This window comes from Mobula birostris, chromosome 2 (genome assembly GCF_030028105.1).
Source record: "Mobula birostris isolate sMobBir1 chromosome 2, sMobBir1.hap1, whole genome shotgun sequence".
Taxonomy (NCBI): domain Eukaryota; kingdom Metazoa; phylum Chordata; class Chondrichthyes; order Myliobatiformes; family Myliobatidae; genus Mobula; species Mobula birostris.
The window spans coordinates 96,275,631-96,291,377 of record NC_092371.1 but is presented as its reverse complement, the minus strand read 5'-3'; the positions used below and the strand labels follow the sequence as shown (position 1 = coordinate 96,291,377).

The following is a 15,747-nucleotide window of genomic DNA, read 5'->3' as shown; positions in this document are numbered from 1 at the left end:
TCTTTGGAATGTGGGAGTACCTGGAGGAGCCCTCGCAGTCATGGGGGACGTGCAAACTTCTTATTGACAGTGGTGAGAATCGAACCCTGATCTTTCAACTGACACTGTAAAGTGTGGCACTAACTGCTATGCTACCATGCCACCCTGCTGTTTTAGCACCTTTTCTTTTCATAAATGCTCTCATTCTTTTTGACACTTCCAGCCATCCTACTGGCTGGACAGCCTTAATCACTGTCAGTAATGATACCAATATATGTTATGTTGGGTTTTGATAAACAAAATATGTGCAGTCCACCAACAGAAAGGAAGTAGACATTGAACCAAAAAGGGAGCTTTCAGGAGAATGTTGTTGAACAATTGGGTTTTATTAAGTTTTAAAGTAGAAAGAGGTTAAAGTAGTATGAGGTTTTGAGGTTTAGAGGAGGAGTTTTAGAGAGTAGAAAAGGTTGAACAGCAAAAAAAGGGTATGGATCATATAAAGTTAGGATCGGGGAATCATGCTTGGTTTGCAGTATTGGCTGAAGCAAGTCCCCGATCTGGAGGGTGAACTTGGTCTTGGTGTGAGACACAAATCCAAGATTAGGACTTTAATATTAATGTTCTGATGGGTGGGGTGGGGGGGAGGCTGTTAAGAGTAAGGTTAACAGGGTAGTTGTTAGGCCAAAGAGTAATGTGGACGTGGCATCCCAGAGAAATTTATAGAGAAATCATTGAAATGGTCAAGTCTAAAGGTGATCTAAGTATTCACGAGGTTAGAAAACAAATAAAATAAGAGGTAGGGAGAAATGTGGTTAATTTGCAGAAGTGGAAGTAAGTGTTATTTGCTGCAGAAAATGCATGAAATGTCAAGCATTTGAGTCTCATAGTCCATTGTTAATTAAAACAAGGTTCCTTTTTAACACGATACAGAAGTTATAATACTGAGATTATTTTTTTGTTTGCTTTATGCATTTCCTATAAAATTGCCTATATCATTTTATGATTTAATGAGAGAGGTTCTGATCTAACACCAGAAGTTGAGGAAAAACAAATACATTGGCAAATTGTCACAAGTAACCTTTCCTCCCCCAAATCAGTTGCCTCAATTACCTCTGTGGGGTACCGGACTGTCACCCTTTTTGTGAAGACAGATTTGCAGTTGAGCTTGCTTGCACAGGTCTATCACCCAATGTTAAAATGGTATTTGAGGGCATTTCTGTCCTACGTGTTAACAATAGCAAAGTGTAATCTATGCTTCTGTACATATAGTTCTTATATTAGAAGATGTTACTGGGAAAAATAGCCGACTATTTCAGAAAGAAACAACTTGTTCTTTTTGGCTGTGTAATTCAATAGATAAGAATCCTCTCTTTATTCTGCCATTGCATTTCTTTGGGAGTTGACAGAGTTGAATGGCTTGTACCTGAACATCTAGGAAATTGTCCTTTCATGGGACTGAATTTTCCAAATTGAGAATTAGTTATTATTAACAATTATTAATTATTAATATTAGTGCTTAGCAATCCTTGGTTGGAAAAGCTAGAAGCTATTTACTTTCTTTCACATGCAATGTTGAATTTTATTTATTATTTATATTTCAAAATCGGCATTGCTAGCAATGTTAGTGTCCTTAACAATCCTTGTGATCCCGCACTTTGAATGACTGTAGTCATCCTGATGAAGGTGCTCACTCAAAACTGCTATGGACAGGGTTGAAGCATTCAGCCCCAAGGGCGATGAAGGAAAAGCAATAAATTTTCAAGTTAACATGGTGTGGAACTTGGAGTGACAATTGCTGGCAGTGGCTTTCCCATGTATCTGTTGCTGTCAAAATGACTTGGGTAAACAACTGTGGTGTATTTTGTAGTCGCAGGACATTGTAACAATAGTGCGGTGGTGATGGAGGGGATGAATGCTTGCTGTTGTGGCTGGTTTGCTAATCAGTAGTTATTGTTTTTGATGGTATTAAACTTCAAATGGTATTGAAGCTGCACTCTTCCAGACAAATAAAGAGTATTCAGTCAAACTCATGACTGTGCCTTGTAGATGATAGTAAAGCTTTGGGTGTTATTTGAAACACCAAAAAAATACACAGCTCCTGTAACAGAGTTACTGTGATTGGACCAGTTCATTTTTTTTCAGTTAATGGTGATTTATGATCTTGGGGGGAAATTCTGGAAATTCCCCAGTATCCAAAATTTGGCAATGCATCTTTATTTTCTTGCTTTGGAATGTTCTGCTGTAATCATGGATTGAGAGATTAAAATACCACGTGATAGGGATGAATTGGGCAATGTGTTCTCCTCTTAGTTGCTCATCCATTTTCTGGTAACTATAAATAAACAAAATATTGGTTTTCTGTAACCATAAATCTACTTATTTTATAATACTTTAATCTTGCTGATTTCTGTAAATTTCTCAAACACTGCTGTAAAATGCCAACAGGGGATCATTGGACCTTCCCTGAGCTGTTTGTTAGCTGCACCTGCTCTACTGAAACCTGGCTAGCGACTTTGATAAACTAAAATAAAATGACTGTGCTTCATGTTTTGTCAGTGCAGCCTTAGTTCTTTTCTGCTTTTTCCTGTACATCTGTTTCCTTATAGTCAAATTAGCTTGAGATAAACAAGCCCTTCCTCTTCCAGTCACCAAAGCTAACATCATAATTAATCAACAGACATGTGAATTGTGAAGTTCCATTGTTCAATAGATTCTCAAGTTTTCTTTTCAATTATTACCTACTGTGGCATATTGTTCCCAACTATTGCCAGATGGAATTTTTATAAGGCACATCTAAATGGGGTTTTGTTGTAGAAGATCAGGAAAATTCCAATGGTGCAACGAACAGGGTCGTGCTTGGTGTCCTGATCAATAATTATTTGCCATTATGTGATCTTCCAGTCCTTGCAGAGTAACACACAGAAAATGCTGGAGGAACTCAGTAAGTCAAGTGACATCTATAGAGAGGAATAGTGTAACATTTCGGGCCAAGACTTGTCCTGATGAAATGTCTCAGCCTGAAATGTTGACTCATTATTCCTCTCCATAGATGTTGCTTGATCTGCTAAGTTTCTCCAGCATTTTATGTGTGTTACTCTGGATTTCCAGCATCTGCAGAATCTCTTGTGTGTATCAAATCCTTGCCTCCTTGTTCTTCAGTTACTTGAGAAGCAGTTTTCCACAAGCTAATCCAACAGCACATCAACAAAGTCATTTCGGGTGTATAGGGTCATAAAACATTACAGTACAGAAACAGGCCCTTTGGCCCATGCTGTCCAGGCTGAGCTGTGATTGTGCCTTGTCCCATCCACCTGCAACTGGACCATCGTCCTGCATACCCCTTCCATCCATGCACTTATCCAATGTTCTCTTAAATGTTGAAATCAAACCTGCATCCACCACTTCGGCTGTCAGATCGTACCGCGCTCTCAGCACCCTCTGAGTGAAGAAGTTTCTCCTCGTGTTCCCCTTAAATATTTCACCTTTCACCCTTGACCTATGACCTGTAGATCTCATCTCCCCAAGCCTTAGTGGAAAAAACCTGCTTACATTTCCCCTACGCAAACACGAGGAATTCTGCAGATGCTGGAAATTCAAGCAACACACATCAAAATGCTGGTGAACGCAGCAGGCCAGGCAGCATCTCTAGGAAGAGGTACAGTCGACGTTTCGGGCTGAGACCCTTCGTCAGGACTAACGAAGAGTGTCGGCACAAAACGTCGACTGTACCTCTTCCTAGAGATGCTGCCTGACCTGCTGCGTTCACCAGCACTTTGATGTGTGTTGCTTGAATTTCCCCTATCTATAGTCCTATATACTGTATACTTGAATTAATTATCCAGATCCAAAGGATTGCTTTCTTTGGAGCAAATAAGGTTAATGGGGAATTTATTAGAGTTTGGACTTGTACATTTTAATTGAGAGGAGAATAAAGGATTGATGTTTCTATTGGCGGTCACTTAATAACCAGGGGAGTCAGATGAGTTAAAATGAAAGAACTTAAGGGAGGATGAAAACTTTTGTTTTTACTTTGAATTGTAATGATCTGAGTGCATTGCTTAAATGAATAGTGGAAGCAGATTGTGTAACAACTTCCAATAGCGACCTGGGTATCTAAAATGAATTTGTAGAATTCAGGAAGAAGTGTGGGAAAAGTGGGACTACGTGGTCAGTGCTTTCAGAAATTGGGCACAGATGTGAATGCTGTGAAAGTCAATGACTGCAACTGCTGAATGCTGCATTTTTCCAAATACAAAGTGTTAGATCTGCAGTTCATTTTTAACTATCACAAGCTTCTCCACAAATTTGTTTATTAGGTCTGAGTTCTTACAGTTGCCTCTTGTCTGGAATGAGATCACATCCCAGTAAGACTGTCAAAGAACCAGCTAGGGAAAATTGGCATGAGGAAGTTGTGTGTGAATTTGAACCATTGTAGGCTTCCTGTTGTACTTGTTAAATAAACTAGGTACCATTTAAAATCATTGCCCTAACAATATCATATTATTAAATACTATGCAGCCTTTGACACAATATGCTGTATTACAGTGTATTGCAGTCACTGAATAAGGTGGCTGTATTACAGAATACACTAACCTCAGACCATTATGCTTTGTCCAGTTTGCATTAAACAACCCATTGTAATCCCTCTTTTAAGCTGTCCTGTTGCAGAAGGCCTTGCCTTCCCTGACCTTTCAAAAAAGTGTGCTGTTAGGGTATATGATGGAGTTCTCAATATTGCAAACTAAATAATGTGACATGATCTTTAGGCTAAGCTTTAAGACACTCTTGCATTTTGTCCACAGGTAATGATATCACTATAACCCAATCACTACTTACACACCATGGTGTCCCGGTCGTCACTTTGTCCAATGGCAAGTCGTACTGCTTCAACACGTCCCTCTGCACGTGGTAAGAAATTGAAGTTTTATTGGTCCAGTGTAGAGCCTTGTATAAAACTGTGCAAATGGAAAGAGTATTTTTTAGTTAGTGGAGCAAATAACTGCAGGGAAGGATTCAGAGAGCTTTATGTTAGAGATTCCATCCAGTGTGCTTCTGTAGTTGTATCTCACTCTTGTACCTTACAATTTGTCATGTTACCTGATGTACCACATAGCCATTGTCTCTGATATGATTCCCACCCCATGTGGAGATGTGCAAGGTTTGACGTTCTGCTCATGTTGGGTTGTTCCTGTGAATGGAGTGAACATTCGCATGAATGCTGTTCCATGACCTCAGAGCATGCATTGTGGCTGTTCCAGTTCTAAGCCATCCTCCTCTCTGTGTCCTTGGATTGAAATCAACTTGTTTGTCTGCAACCAAATATTCTTCACCTTCAGCATTTCTCTTTCTTTCCCGATAGCACAGGTGAGGCAGACATCGAACAGCCTCGGCATTTGTTTAAGACAGCTGAATTTCAAGCTCAGTTCATCATCTGATCTCCTGTTTCCTTAAGGTGTCACCAGCCTTTTTCATCACTTTTTTCCTAACATCTCAAGACCTATATTTATGCCGTTGTTAACTCTAGATCAGGGGTTCCCAACCTGGAGTCCACGAGCCCCTTGCTTAATGGAATTGGTCAATGGTATAAAAAGGTTGGGAACCTCTGCTCTAGATATTCACACTGAAGTATCCATACTGAGTGTTGCCTCTTACTGGTTTTACGTGCTTTCTTTTAGTTTCCCAGTAGGTGAATGGTGTCCCAATGTCTTGAAGCTACAAGTGGCATATGGTTGCAAAAGTGTGTGAAATGTGGAAAAGAATATTCACACTTTGCAGTAGAACTCTGGTAATCCAGCATCCTTTAACCTTTGGCAGTACTGGACTCGCAGATTTTCTGGACAATTGTATGTTCTTATTATTACATAAACACAGCTTCATTTTGTTTTTTTTTTGTTTTACGCATTACAAAGCAGTAAAATACTATTTCCAGAGTACCCGTGAATTTAAAAGAAGAACGTTTGCAAGTGCTGCACGCTGCAATTCTAGCTGCAAAATTACCCCCATTTCTGATCCCTGGTGTCCTAGACCAGCGGTCCTCAACCACCGGGCCGCAGAGCATGCGCATGTGAGGAAACAATATGATTTGGCGATAGGAGTCAGCTGAACCTTTCCTCATTCCCTGTCATGCCCACTGTAGGGCCATTGCGCACGCGAGGTCATTACGTGCACGTCGTCCATGTCAGTGCGGGAAGGAGATCAACTCCTCGAGCTTGCAAGTGATGGCGGGCTGAAAAGTATGTTTGACATAACATCTCTGCCAGCATTCTGGATCAAAGTCAAGGCTCAATATCCTGAGATAGTCACGGAAGCACCGAAAACGTTGCTTCCATTTCCAACATATCTCTGCGATGAATGTAACAAAAACTAAATTGCGGAATAGGCTGGACATAAGGAACCCCCTTCGAGTATTGCTGTCTCCCATCGCCCCGCGATAGGACTGTCTTATTGCAGGAAAACAAGCCCAGGGTTCCCACTGATTCAGCGATATTGGTGTGTTGCAATGATTTTATATGTTCATATGGGGAAAATATGCGCTGTGTGTTTAATATCCAAACGTTACTTAAAATGTTATGATGCTATTGACTTATATAACCATATAACAATTACAGCACGGAAACAGGCCGTCTCTGCCCTTCTAGTTCGTGCCGAACGCTGCTCTCACCTCGCCCCACCGACCTGCACTCAGCCCATGACCCTCCATTACTTTCCTGTCCATCTACCTATCCAATTTAACTTTAAATGATAATATTGAACCTGTTTCTGACACTTCTACTGGAAGTTCGTTCAACACTTACTTCAAGCTCCCCTGTCCTCCCCTGATAATTGACATCGCTATATTCATGCGAGGAAAATATGCGCTGTGTGTTTAATATTAAATTCGTTAGATAAACCCTTTTAGAAACAAAATTGAGTGTATTAGCCACTGATCACCGATATTCCGGTCGTGATTAACACCCCCCCCCCCCCGAACAGAATCGCCAAAAACGATTTGTAGAAAAATAATCGGCAGGTGCACGCATGTGCAAGTCACACATGTGCACTTGTGCCCGCGCAAGGCTTCATGGTCATTGTAGTCTTTCTCTCGGTAAACACAACGTATTTGACTGCTACTCTTGTCCATTGGCAACTATTCCCCCCCCTCGGTCAGCCGGTCTGCAAGAATATTGTCAACCTGAAACTGGTCCGCAGTGCGAAAAAGGTTGAGGACCCCCGTCCTAGACCTTTGTCTCTGGCCACACTTTGCTTGTTTCCTGGGCTCGTTGCTCATGTTCCAAACTAATGAGTGAGCTAATTGCTGAACCATTAGGATGCCAGTTTGTTGGAGCTGTGCTGTGAACCAATTCAAAGCTCTGTCTTGCTATTTGCAAATCCTCCATGGATTTTTCAAATCAATCATCTTCCACCATTGTTGATTATGATACGTCAGTAGCCTGTCTGTGCTCATTTGACATTACCCTTTCCATACCCACCTTCATAGCCAGTACTGTCTGTTTCATCTGCTCCACACTATGGATAAATATAAATGGATACAAACCCCTTGTCCTCTCCTTCACCAAACGTTCCTCATTCTGTGATTGAACAGTATCCAATTGTCAACTTTATAAATCATTTTGGAATGTTCTTGTTGCATTAAATGCATCATAAAAATGTAGGCAGCTCGGTAGCTGATGTCAGAATCAAAAGGCATGTTTCTCATGAAATTCAGGAGTTGTGTTCAAATGAGACCATGTGGTGCTAAACACCTAGCTGGCAGGTCAAGTTAGATATATAATGCGATCTCTGCAAGGTATCACCAGGTAGGTGTTGGCTACTGTCGTGACAGTAATTTGTCATGGAGAAGAGGTTGTGCTGGTTCTACTAGAGAATCAAACATAAGGGAATAGAAGATTTGTGTCTGCAGGTAACAGAGTGGAAAGGATTAAATAGGATCAAGTTGTTTGTGAATCACCTCTTCCTTGCTGTAATTTCAGCATTCATCAGAGTAGTAATTAGGGATGATACAGTTATTATTAACTGCACTTCATTGAAATTTATTTCTGGTGAATTGATTCCCATTATTATTCTGTAAGTGAAGTACTGGACTGCCTTTGCTTAGCAATGTCTGTAATGTCATGATGTACAATGGTGAGTGCAGCAGCTCTTGGTATAATTCAGTGAACTGAGAAAGTTGTACTCTACTTTGCCAAAGTTGCATTAGAGCGAGTGACATTGAGGGTTTAGTATTGGGACACTATGCCCTATAAGTATCACAGTCATATAATCCAAGCATACCCTTTCACTTCATAATTCTTAACAGTGCTACTCTCTCTTTCCAAATTCTTATTCGTATTATTTTTAATTTTGCATTTATAATTAAATTGTATTTGTGCTATTTATTCTTTTTTTCGCGTGTTGGGTGTTTGATGTTTTCCTGAACAGGTCCCATGATGTTTCTTTGTTTTGTGGCTGCCTGCGGGAGAATGAATCTCAGAGTTGTATTCTGTATACATAAATGTACTTTGCATTTTTGAACTTGTATTTGGAATTTCGAAGTAGATCAATGCAGTGTGTCTTTCAAAGCCTGTCAAGTATTGTGTGATGGACAGGTTGGTAGTCCCAGTCATTATCCTTTCACATCAGCCCAAACCTTCTTTATCAGAAGGTTTTACAATACGCTCATTAATGGATGTAACTATTGCATGACAATCTTAATTACACAGTTTAATTCTTGAGTAGCCCCAGAATAGTTGGAACAAGTTATACTTGAAACTTTTTGATGTATTATTTTTACAGCCACTATGGTCTGTTGTCTTGTACGCCAGGAGATTAATAAACCTAAATATCTGTAACTGATACCAGTTAACTGATTTGACTAACTAGGGGGATGCCTGTACTTCCAAATAGATCAAACTCAGTAGTCAGATAATTCGTAAATAGTGCTTGGGATTGTTTCTTCAGTCAGATTTAGATATTTTGTGTTCTTGGGATTTCCCCTTGGTATAAACAATCTATTTCTGTGCAGCGCACTAGTGCTGTATGTAAAGAATACAGACCAATCTTTCGGTTACGTTTCTTTGCATTGGACAGCCACAGAGGAAGGACCAGCATTCAGTCGCGTCTGCATGGATCCCATGTTGCACAGGTGCACATTTACATTGCGGCTTCTTACAAAACTGTCTGCTTGTGAACACTGCTCAACTACCACATGCAAATATATTGAACTGTGTACAGTTTCAAATTTGTTGTGATTAAGTACAATGTGTATTCCAAGCAGTTAGAAATAACTATTAATATTTGAGAATAGCTCGAGTTGAGTTTCCCGCAGTGGCCCAAGATTGTAATTGGGAACATTAATGTAATTTTTACGTTTTTGTCAAAAATACTGCGTGGAAAATGTCTCTTAAAACCAACCTTGCCGTAAAAGCATCTGATATTTACCATGAAATGTTTGCCAATATGAACTTGAACTGAAGCTAACCGATTCATCTGATCAGTGAGGGTTAAGGGAGCAGATACTTTTCATGTATGTGTGTGGGAGGTGTTCTGTCCAAATTGAGTTGTTGTATTACTCCCAAGCTTGAAAAGAATGAAAAAAAAGAGGAGATGAAATTGGCCATCGTGCTTAGTCAGAAATCTTACTGAAAATTTCTGTTTGGCTGCCACTCCAGAATGTAGTGTACTTTGTTACAGCCTGTTTCTTCAGTAGGCTGTCAGTAAGTCCATGGATCCTGATGGGCTTGGTGCTGCCAAATGTCCTTGGAAGCAATCCAGCATAGACTTATTATATGATGTACTTGCACACATGGGGAACTTCAATTACTGTTACAGCCCAATTCTTCATTACTGGAAGAATAATATGACATCATTATAGAGATGACGCGCAGACTCCTATCCAGTACTTTGTGAAGGTGACTAATACTTCTAATCCTTGTGGGTGACTTTCCAAAGGCATTATTAATATGTAATGATCTGTTTCCAATGAGGGATGAAGTAGTAGTCCAGTAAAATTGACCTGTGTCAACCTATTATCTCATTTAATTGTTTTATTTTACAGGAATTTGATCTCAGATAAGCAGGACTCACTGGTTCAGTGTGCAGATTATCGCAGCTGCTTAACTTCTCAGGAGGCCATGTTGTGTTCTGGACCCTTGGCTACTGTGCAGGGATGTGGAATAAAGTGAGTAATAGGATTCGTGTATGTTTTAATGCTAGGATTATTATGGGTATGGGTGATGAACTTGCAGCATAGATCAGTACATGGATCAGTATCTCAAACTTGGTTGAGAGAGGGGCAGGAATGGGTGATGAATTTAACAGGTTTTCGAAGTTTTAGAAAAGATAGAGGAGGAGTAAAAGTGGGAGGGTGAGGGGTTTATGGGAAGTACCCGAGTAATCAAAGAAAAGATCACAGTTGCACTCAGGAGAGAAATAGCGGAGGGGTCAGGCACTGTCAATTTGGGTAGAACTCAGGAATAGGAAGGGTGCAATCACACAGATAGGATTGTACTACAGACCCCCCCCCCCCCCCCCATAGCCACCAGGACATTAAGGATCAGATATGTAATCAGATTAAGGAAATCTGTAAAAGTAATGGGGTTGTTGTCATGGGCGATTTCAACTTCCTTTATATAAACTGGGTCCTTCTTAGTGCAAGGGGGTTAGATGGGGCAGAATTAAGAAGGGTTAATTGGAAACACCTTTTTTTCTGACAAGTCCACATCAGACATGTGGAGGTTGTTAAAAGTCAATTGCATAGAGTACAGGAAAGGCATGTTCCTGTTAGAAGGAAGGACGGGGATGGAAAGATAAGAGAACTTTGGATTTCCAGAGAGGTGATGGATTTCTTCAAGAAGAAAAAAGAAAAGTGTATAAAACTTTGGAATTTAGGATCAAATGAAGCACATGGATATAAAGAAGCCAGAAAAGAACTGAAGAAGGGATTTAGGAAAGCCAGGAGTGGCCAGAAAACATCTTTGGCAAGTGGGATTAAGGTTAATCGCAATGCATTCTATACATGCGTCAAGAGTAAGGGGATAACTAGGGAGATAGTGGGACACTCAAGGGTAAAGGGGGGAGAATTTGCTTGGATGCAGAGAGTGTGAGTGACATACTTAATGAGTACTTTTTTAAAGATATGGAGAACCAGGAGATCAGTGCTGAGTGTATAAGTATGGTAGGGCATTTAGAAGTCAAGGAGAAGGAAGTGTTCGACTTCCTAATGATTGTTATTGTGGATGTCCTCATGGCCTGATGGGATTTACCCCCAGGTTATTGAAGAAGGCAAGGGACGAGATTGCTGGGCCCTTGACCAGTATCTTCATGCCCTCTCTAGCCACAGGCAAGGTCCTGGAGAACTGGCGAGTGGCTAACGTTGTACCTCTATTTACGAAGGGAACAAGGGAAAATCCTGGGAACTATAGATAGTGAATCTCGTGTTAGTTGTAGGGAAATTGCAGAGAAAATTCTTAGAGATAGGATATATGAGCATTTGGAAGCTCATGGCCTAATTAGAAAAAGCCAGCATGTTGTGTCTTACTAACCTGATTGAGCTTTTTGACAAGGTGAGGAGAGAGATTGATGAAAGTAGGGCAGTGGATATTGTCTATATGGATTTTAGTAAGGCATTTGACGAAGTCCCTCATGGGAGACTAATCCAGAAGATCCATGGTGAATTGGCTGTTTGGATCCAGAACTGTTTGCTCATAGAAGACAAAGAGTAGTGGTTGAAGGGACTTATTTGAGCTAGAGATCTGTGATTAGTGGTGTTCCACAGGGATCTGTGCTGGGATCTCTACTGTTTGTGATGTATGTAAATGACCTGGATGAAAATGTAGATGGGAGGGATAATACCAAGACTGGTGGAGCTATGGATAGTGTAGAAGTCTGGCAAAGAGTACAGTGTGATGTAGATCATTTGAAGATGTGGGCAGAGAAATGGCAGATGGAGTTTAACCCAGATAAATGTGAGGAATTGCACCTTGGTAGGGCAAATGCAAGACCCTTAACAGTATTGCTGAGCAGAGAGATCTTGAGGTCCAAGTTCATTGCTTCTTGAAAGTGGCTACACAGGTCGATAAGGTGATTAAGAAGGCTTATGGAATGCTTGGTTTTATTAGTCAAGGCATTGAGTTCAAAAGTCAAAAGGTTATGTAGCAACTTTATAGAAATCTGGTTAGGCCACATTTGGAGTAATGCATACAGTTCTGGTCGCCCCACTATAGGAAGGTATGTTGTGGTGAAAGGGGTGGGTTCAGGGGGGATGTGAGGGATAAGTGTTTTACTCTGAGAATCGTGGATGCCTGAAATGCGCTGCCTGGTATGGAGGCAGAGACTTTTAGGAGAGGTTTGGATAGGCACATGGGTATAAGGAAAATGGAAAGGTATGGACATTATGTAGATAGAGGGATTGGTGTTTGGATGTTTTGAATGGCATTTTAGCTGGTCAGCAGAGCATTATGAGCTGAATGGCCTGTTCCTGTGTTGTACTGCTCCCATGTTTTATGTACGTAGGATAGAGGGATGATTTTCATGGTTTGAATATAATCATTAATTTTTCCCATGTTTTCTGTAAGCTGGACACATTTTGTTCTGCTTTGTTCAGTTCATTGATGAAATGCTTCTCAGTTTGACCTATATGACTTATCCAAATCCCAAAGCTTGCCAGGGGATCTGGCACCTCAGCAAGTTGTGCAGTAGGATACAGAAGCACACTGCATAGGTGGCACAGAGCTTTTACTTTCTGTACTCTACCTCAAACCTTTCCATAAGACCATTAGATATAGGAGCAGAATTAGGCCATTTGGTCCATCAAGTCTGCTCCATATTCCATCATGGCTGGTTTATCATCCCTCTCAATCCCATTCTCCCTCCTTCTCCCCATAACCTTTGAGAAGGGAATTGGGAAAACCAGGAGAGGCCATGGATTGATTTACTAATCAAGAATCTATTAACCTCCACTTTAAATATATCCAGTGACTTGACCTCCTTGGCTGTCTGTGGCAATGAATTCCACAGATTCACTTCCCTCTGGCTAAATAAATGTCTCTTCATCTCTGTTCTAAACTCTGGGGATGGAACTGGACTCTCTCACGGTGGTGTCTGAAAAGAGGATGCTGTCCAAGTTGCATGCCATCTTGGTCAATGTCTCCCATCCACTACGTAATGTACTGATGGGCACAGGAGTATATTCAGCCAGAGACTCATTCCTCCGAGATGCAGCACAGAGCGTCATAGGAAGTCATTCCTGCCTGCGGCCATCAAACTTTACAACTCCTCCCTTGGAGGGTCAGACACCCTGAGCCAATAGGCTGGTCCTGGACTTATTTCCTGGCATAATTTACATATTATTATTTAATTATTTATGACTCTATTACTATTTATTATTTATGGAGCAACTGTAATGAAAACCAATTTCCCCCGGGATCAATAAAGTATGACTATGACTAAAGGAAGGTCCTTGTATTCTGAGGCTGTGCCTCCTGGTCCTAGACTCCCCCACTTGATGAACTTGCATTGGTTTTGCTTTGTTCTTGCTGGTTAAGGAGGGAAAGCCAGTACATACTGTGCCTTTCCCGAACACTTTATCCAGAGCATGGTGTGAATGTGAAGCTTGCTAACACATGGAGACATTGGAGCAAATAACATTAGTGTATAATGGAGAATCTACTGTATGTATGGTTTGTACTGACGGGGTAGTGTGGAGGAGGTTCCTCTAAATGCTGTCATAGTCAACTTCAGTTGAATCAGCTGTTTTCACACACAAAAGTCAGTAGTTTTTTGTGAAGGAATTAACTGTCTCTGTTGTAGGTTATTTTATTGTGTTGTGTTTTCATTGGTGACGTGCTGTTTTCCAGTGCTGGACGTCAGGCTGCCAGACTCTCTTCGATGCCCCATGTTTTACAGCGAGGGACCACGCTGGCTTATCTCGAGAACCAGGTTGCAGCTGCAATGACGCTAAAATCTAGCCAGGAATATCGGCACTGGCTTCTCATCTACACCCGTTATTTAGTAAATGAAGGTGAGGGAGTTTCTTGTTGCTTTGACTCGGTGATCTGAATCACAAGCATACACTCCACTGACATTTACTTGTAATTGCAGGATTTGAACCGCGCTTAAGGGAACTCTGCAAAGATTTGCTCGGCCCAGTTCACAACTCTTCCAGTAGCCAGTGGGAATCGACTGTTTTGGTAGGCAGTTCTGTTTTTTTTCAAAAAACACAATGAAAACATTCATAATGTGATAATGTTGACAGTTTAGAGAAATTAAAGTTAATCTTTCAAGCACAAACCATCAACGCATTGCATCATATCCTGGTATGGAAATACCAACACCCTGGATCAGAGAAATTGTACAGAAAGCTCCTGAACTAGCGTTGACAATTTCACTCACTTCGACCCTGAACTGAGCGCTAACCTGCAGACTTGCTTTCAAGGACTACAACTCATGTCCTCAGTATCTGTCTATCTGTCTGTCTGTCTGTCTGATTTGTCTTTTGTTCAAGTATAGTTCTCATAAATTCTATTATACTTCTTTATTGCCTGCAAGAAAATGAATCTCAAGGTGGTATGTGGTTACATATAAATACATTGATAATAAATTATGACTTTGATCAGCTTTTGCTTTTGATTAAGACTGTCAGTAAATTCCAGCGGGCTTGTCTCTTGCGTCCTCTGACCTGAGGCCCAGCAGCCGTTCAGGCCTAGCTGCTGTATTTGAAGGTGCAGAGAGCTTGTGCGATCAGCTTGCTCCATTTAGTTCAGTTAAAGAGCCATGGATGACAGGCCTACTTAGCTCGATCTGGCCCAGTGTACCGGAATATACTACAGTACATCTAATATACAGTAGTTGCAGTTCACGCCTGCTGGTTTCCTGTTTGATCTATTAGCTTTCAAGAGAACTTTCTTGTATACTCCCTTGGATTTTAACATGCCTTGTGTAGTTGGCAAATGCACAGGACCGGTCAGAAAGCACTTGTGCTTGACCTGGGGTAGCTGACTGTAGGGTCTATTACAAGCTATCTTGTTGAGAAAAAAGAGCAAAAGTGTCAGTCTCTGCAACCCTGCTAACAAGTGGATAGACATTGAAGTCGACTGAAATTCCCTGAGTTTCCCTGTGCTTTTCTAATCATGGACGTAGAACTGTGCTTCAGGACATGATGCTATCTGTAGCACAGGAGAGGAAGGAAAATGATGCCTGCTTTATCCTTTTCCTCTGGAAGCTTGGGTTTATTAATGTGTATATTTTCTTTATAAGCTGTGTTGCATATTGGCCAGCAGTTGGCAAATACATGTAATCATTCCGTGTAATTAATTCTCGCAGTGAAATGTAACAAATCATTTCGCTACAAAAACAGCATGAATTAAGTTATTCCATTTATCTGTACGTATTCACTTGTGCTGTATTTGTCCATGTACAAATATTTGCCAGGATACTCAGTTTATGCGGGCAGCTCTGTGATACGGTGGGGAGAGCGGTTTCCTCACAGCTCCAGGAACCTCTGCTGCCTGTGTAGAGTTTGCATGTTTTCCCTGTGACAGCGTTGATTCCCTGCAGGCTCTCCAGTTTATTCCCATGTCCCAAGGATGTGCATGTTCATAGGTTAGTCTTTCACTGTAAATTACTCCTGGAATAGAGTTGGAGGGAAGAATCTGGGAGGAGTGGATGGGAATTTGGGGAGAGCCAGATGGAATTAGTGTAGGGATTGGCTATACTGGACTAGAGGGCCCGTCTCCCTGTATAATGATTTTATGGCTTTACATTACCTAATTATTCAGGAAGGTGAAGAAACAG

The 15,747-nt window shown here is 41.0% G+C and overlaps 1 protein-coding gene across 3 annotated transcripts in view; it reads left to right on the top strand.

Annotated features, from left to right (window-relative positions):
• hira (histone cell cycle regulator a) overlaps positions 1–15,747 on the top strand; it is a 140,805-nt gene that overhangs the window by 122,111 nt on the left and 2,947 nt on the right. For all 3 annotated transcript variants that reach the window (XM_072245413.1, XM_072245421.1, XM_072245430.1), the window contains 4 exons: positions 4,782–4,887; positions 10,013–10,135; positions 13,812–13,975; positions 14,056–14,144. In XM_072245413.1, coding sequence (XP_072101514.1) covers positions 4,782–4,887; positions 10,013–10,135; positions 13,812–13,975; positions 14,056–14,144 — 482 coding nt within the window. The remainder of the gene's footprint in view (positions 1–4,781; positions 4,888–10,012; positions 10,136–13,811; positions 13,976–14,055; positions 14,145–15,747) is intronic.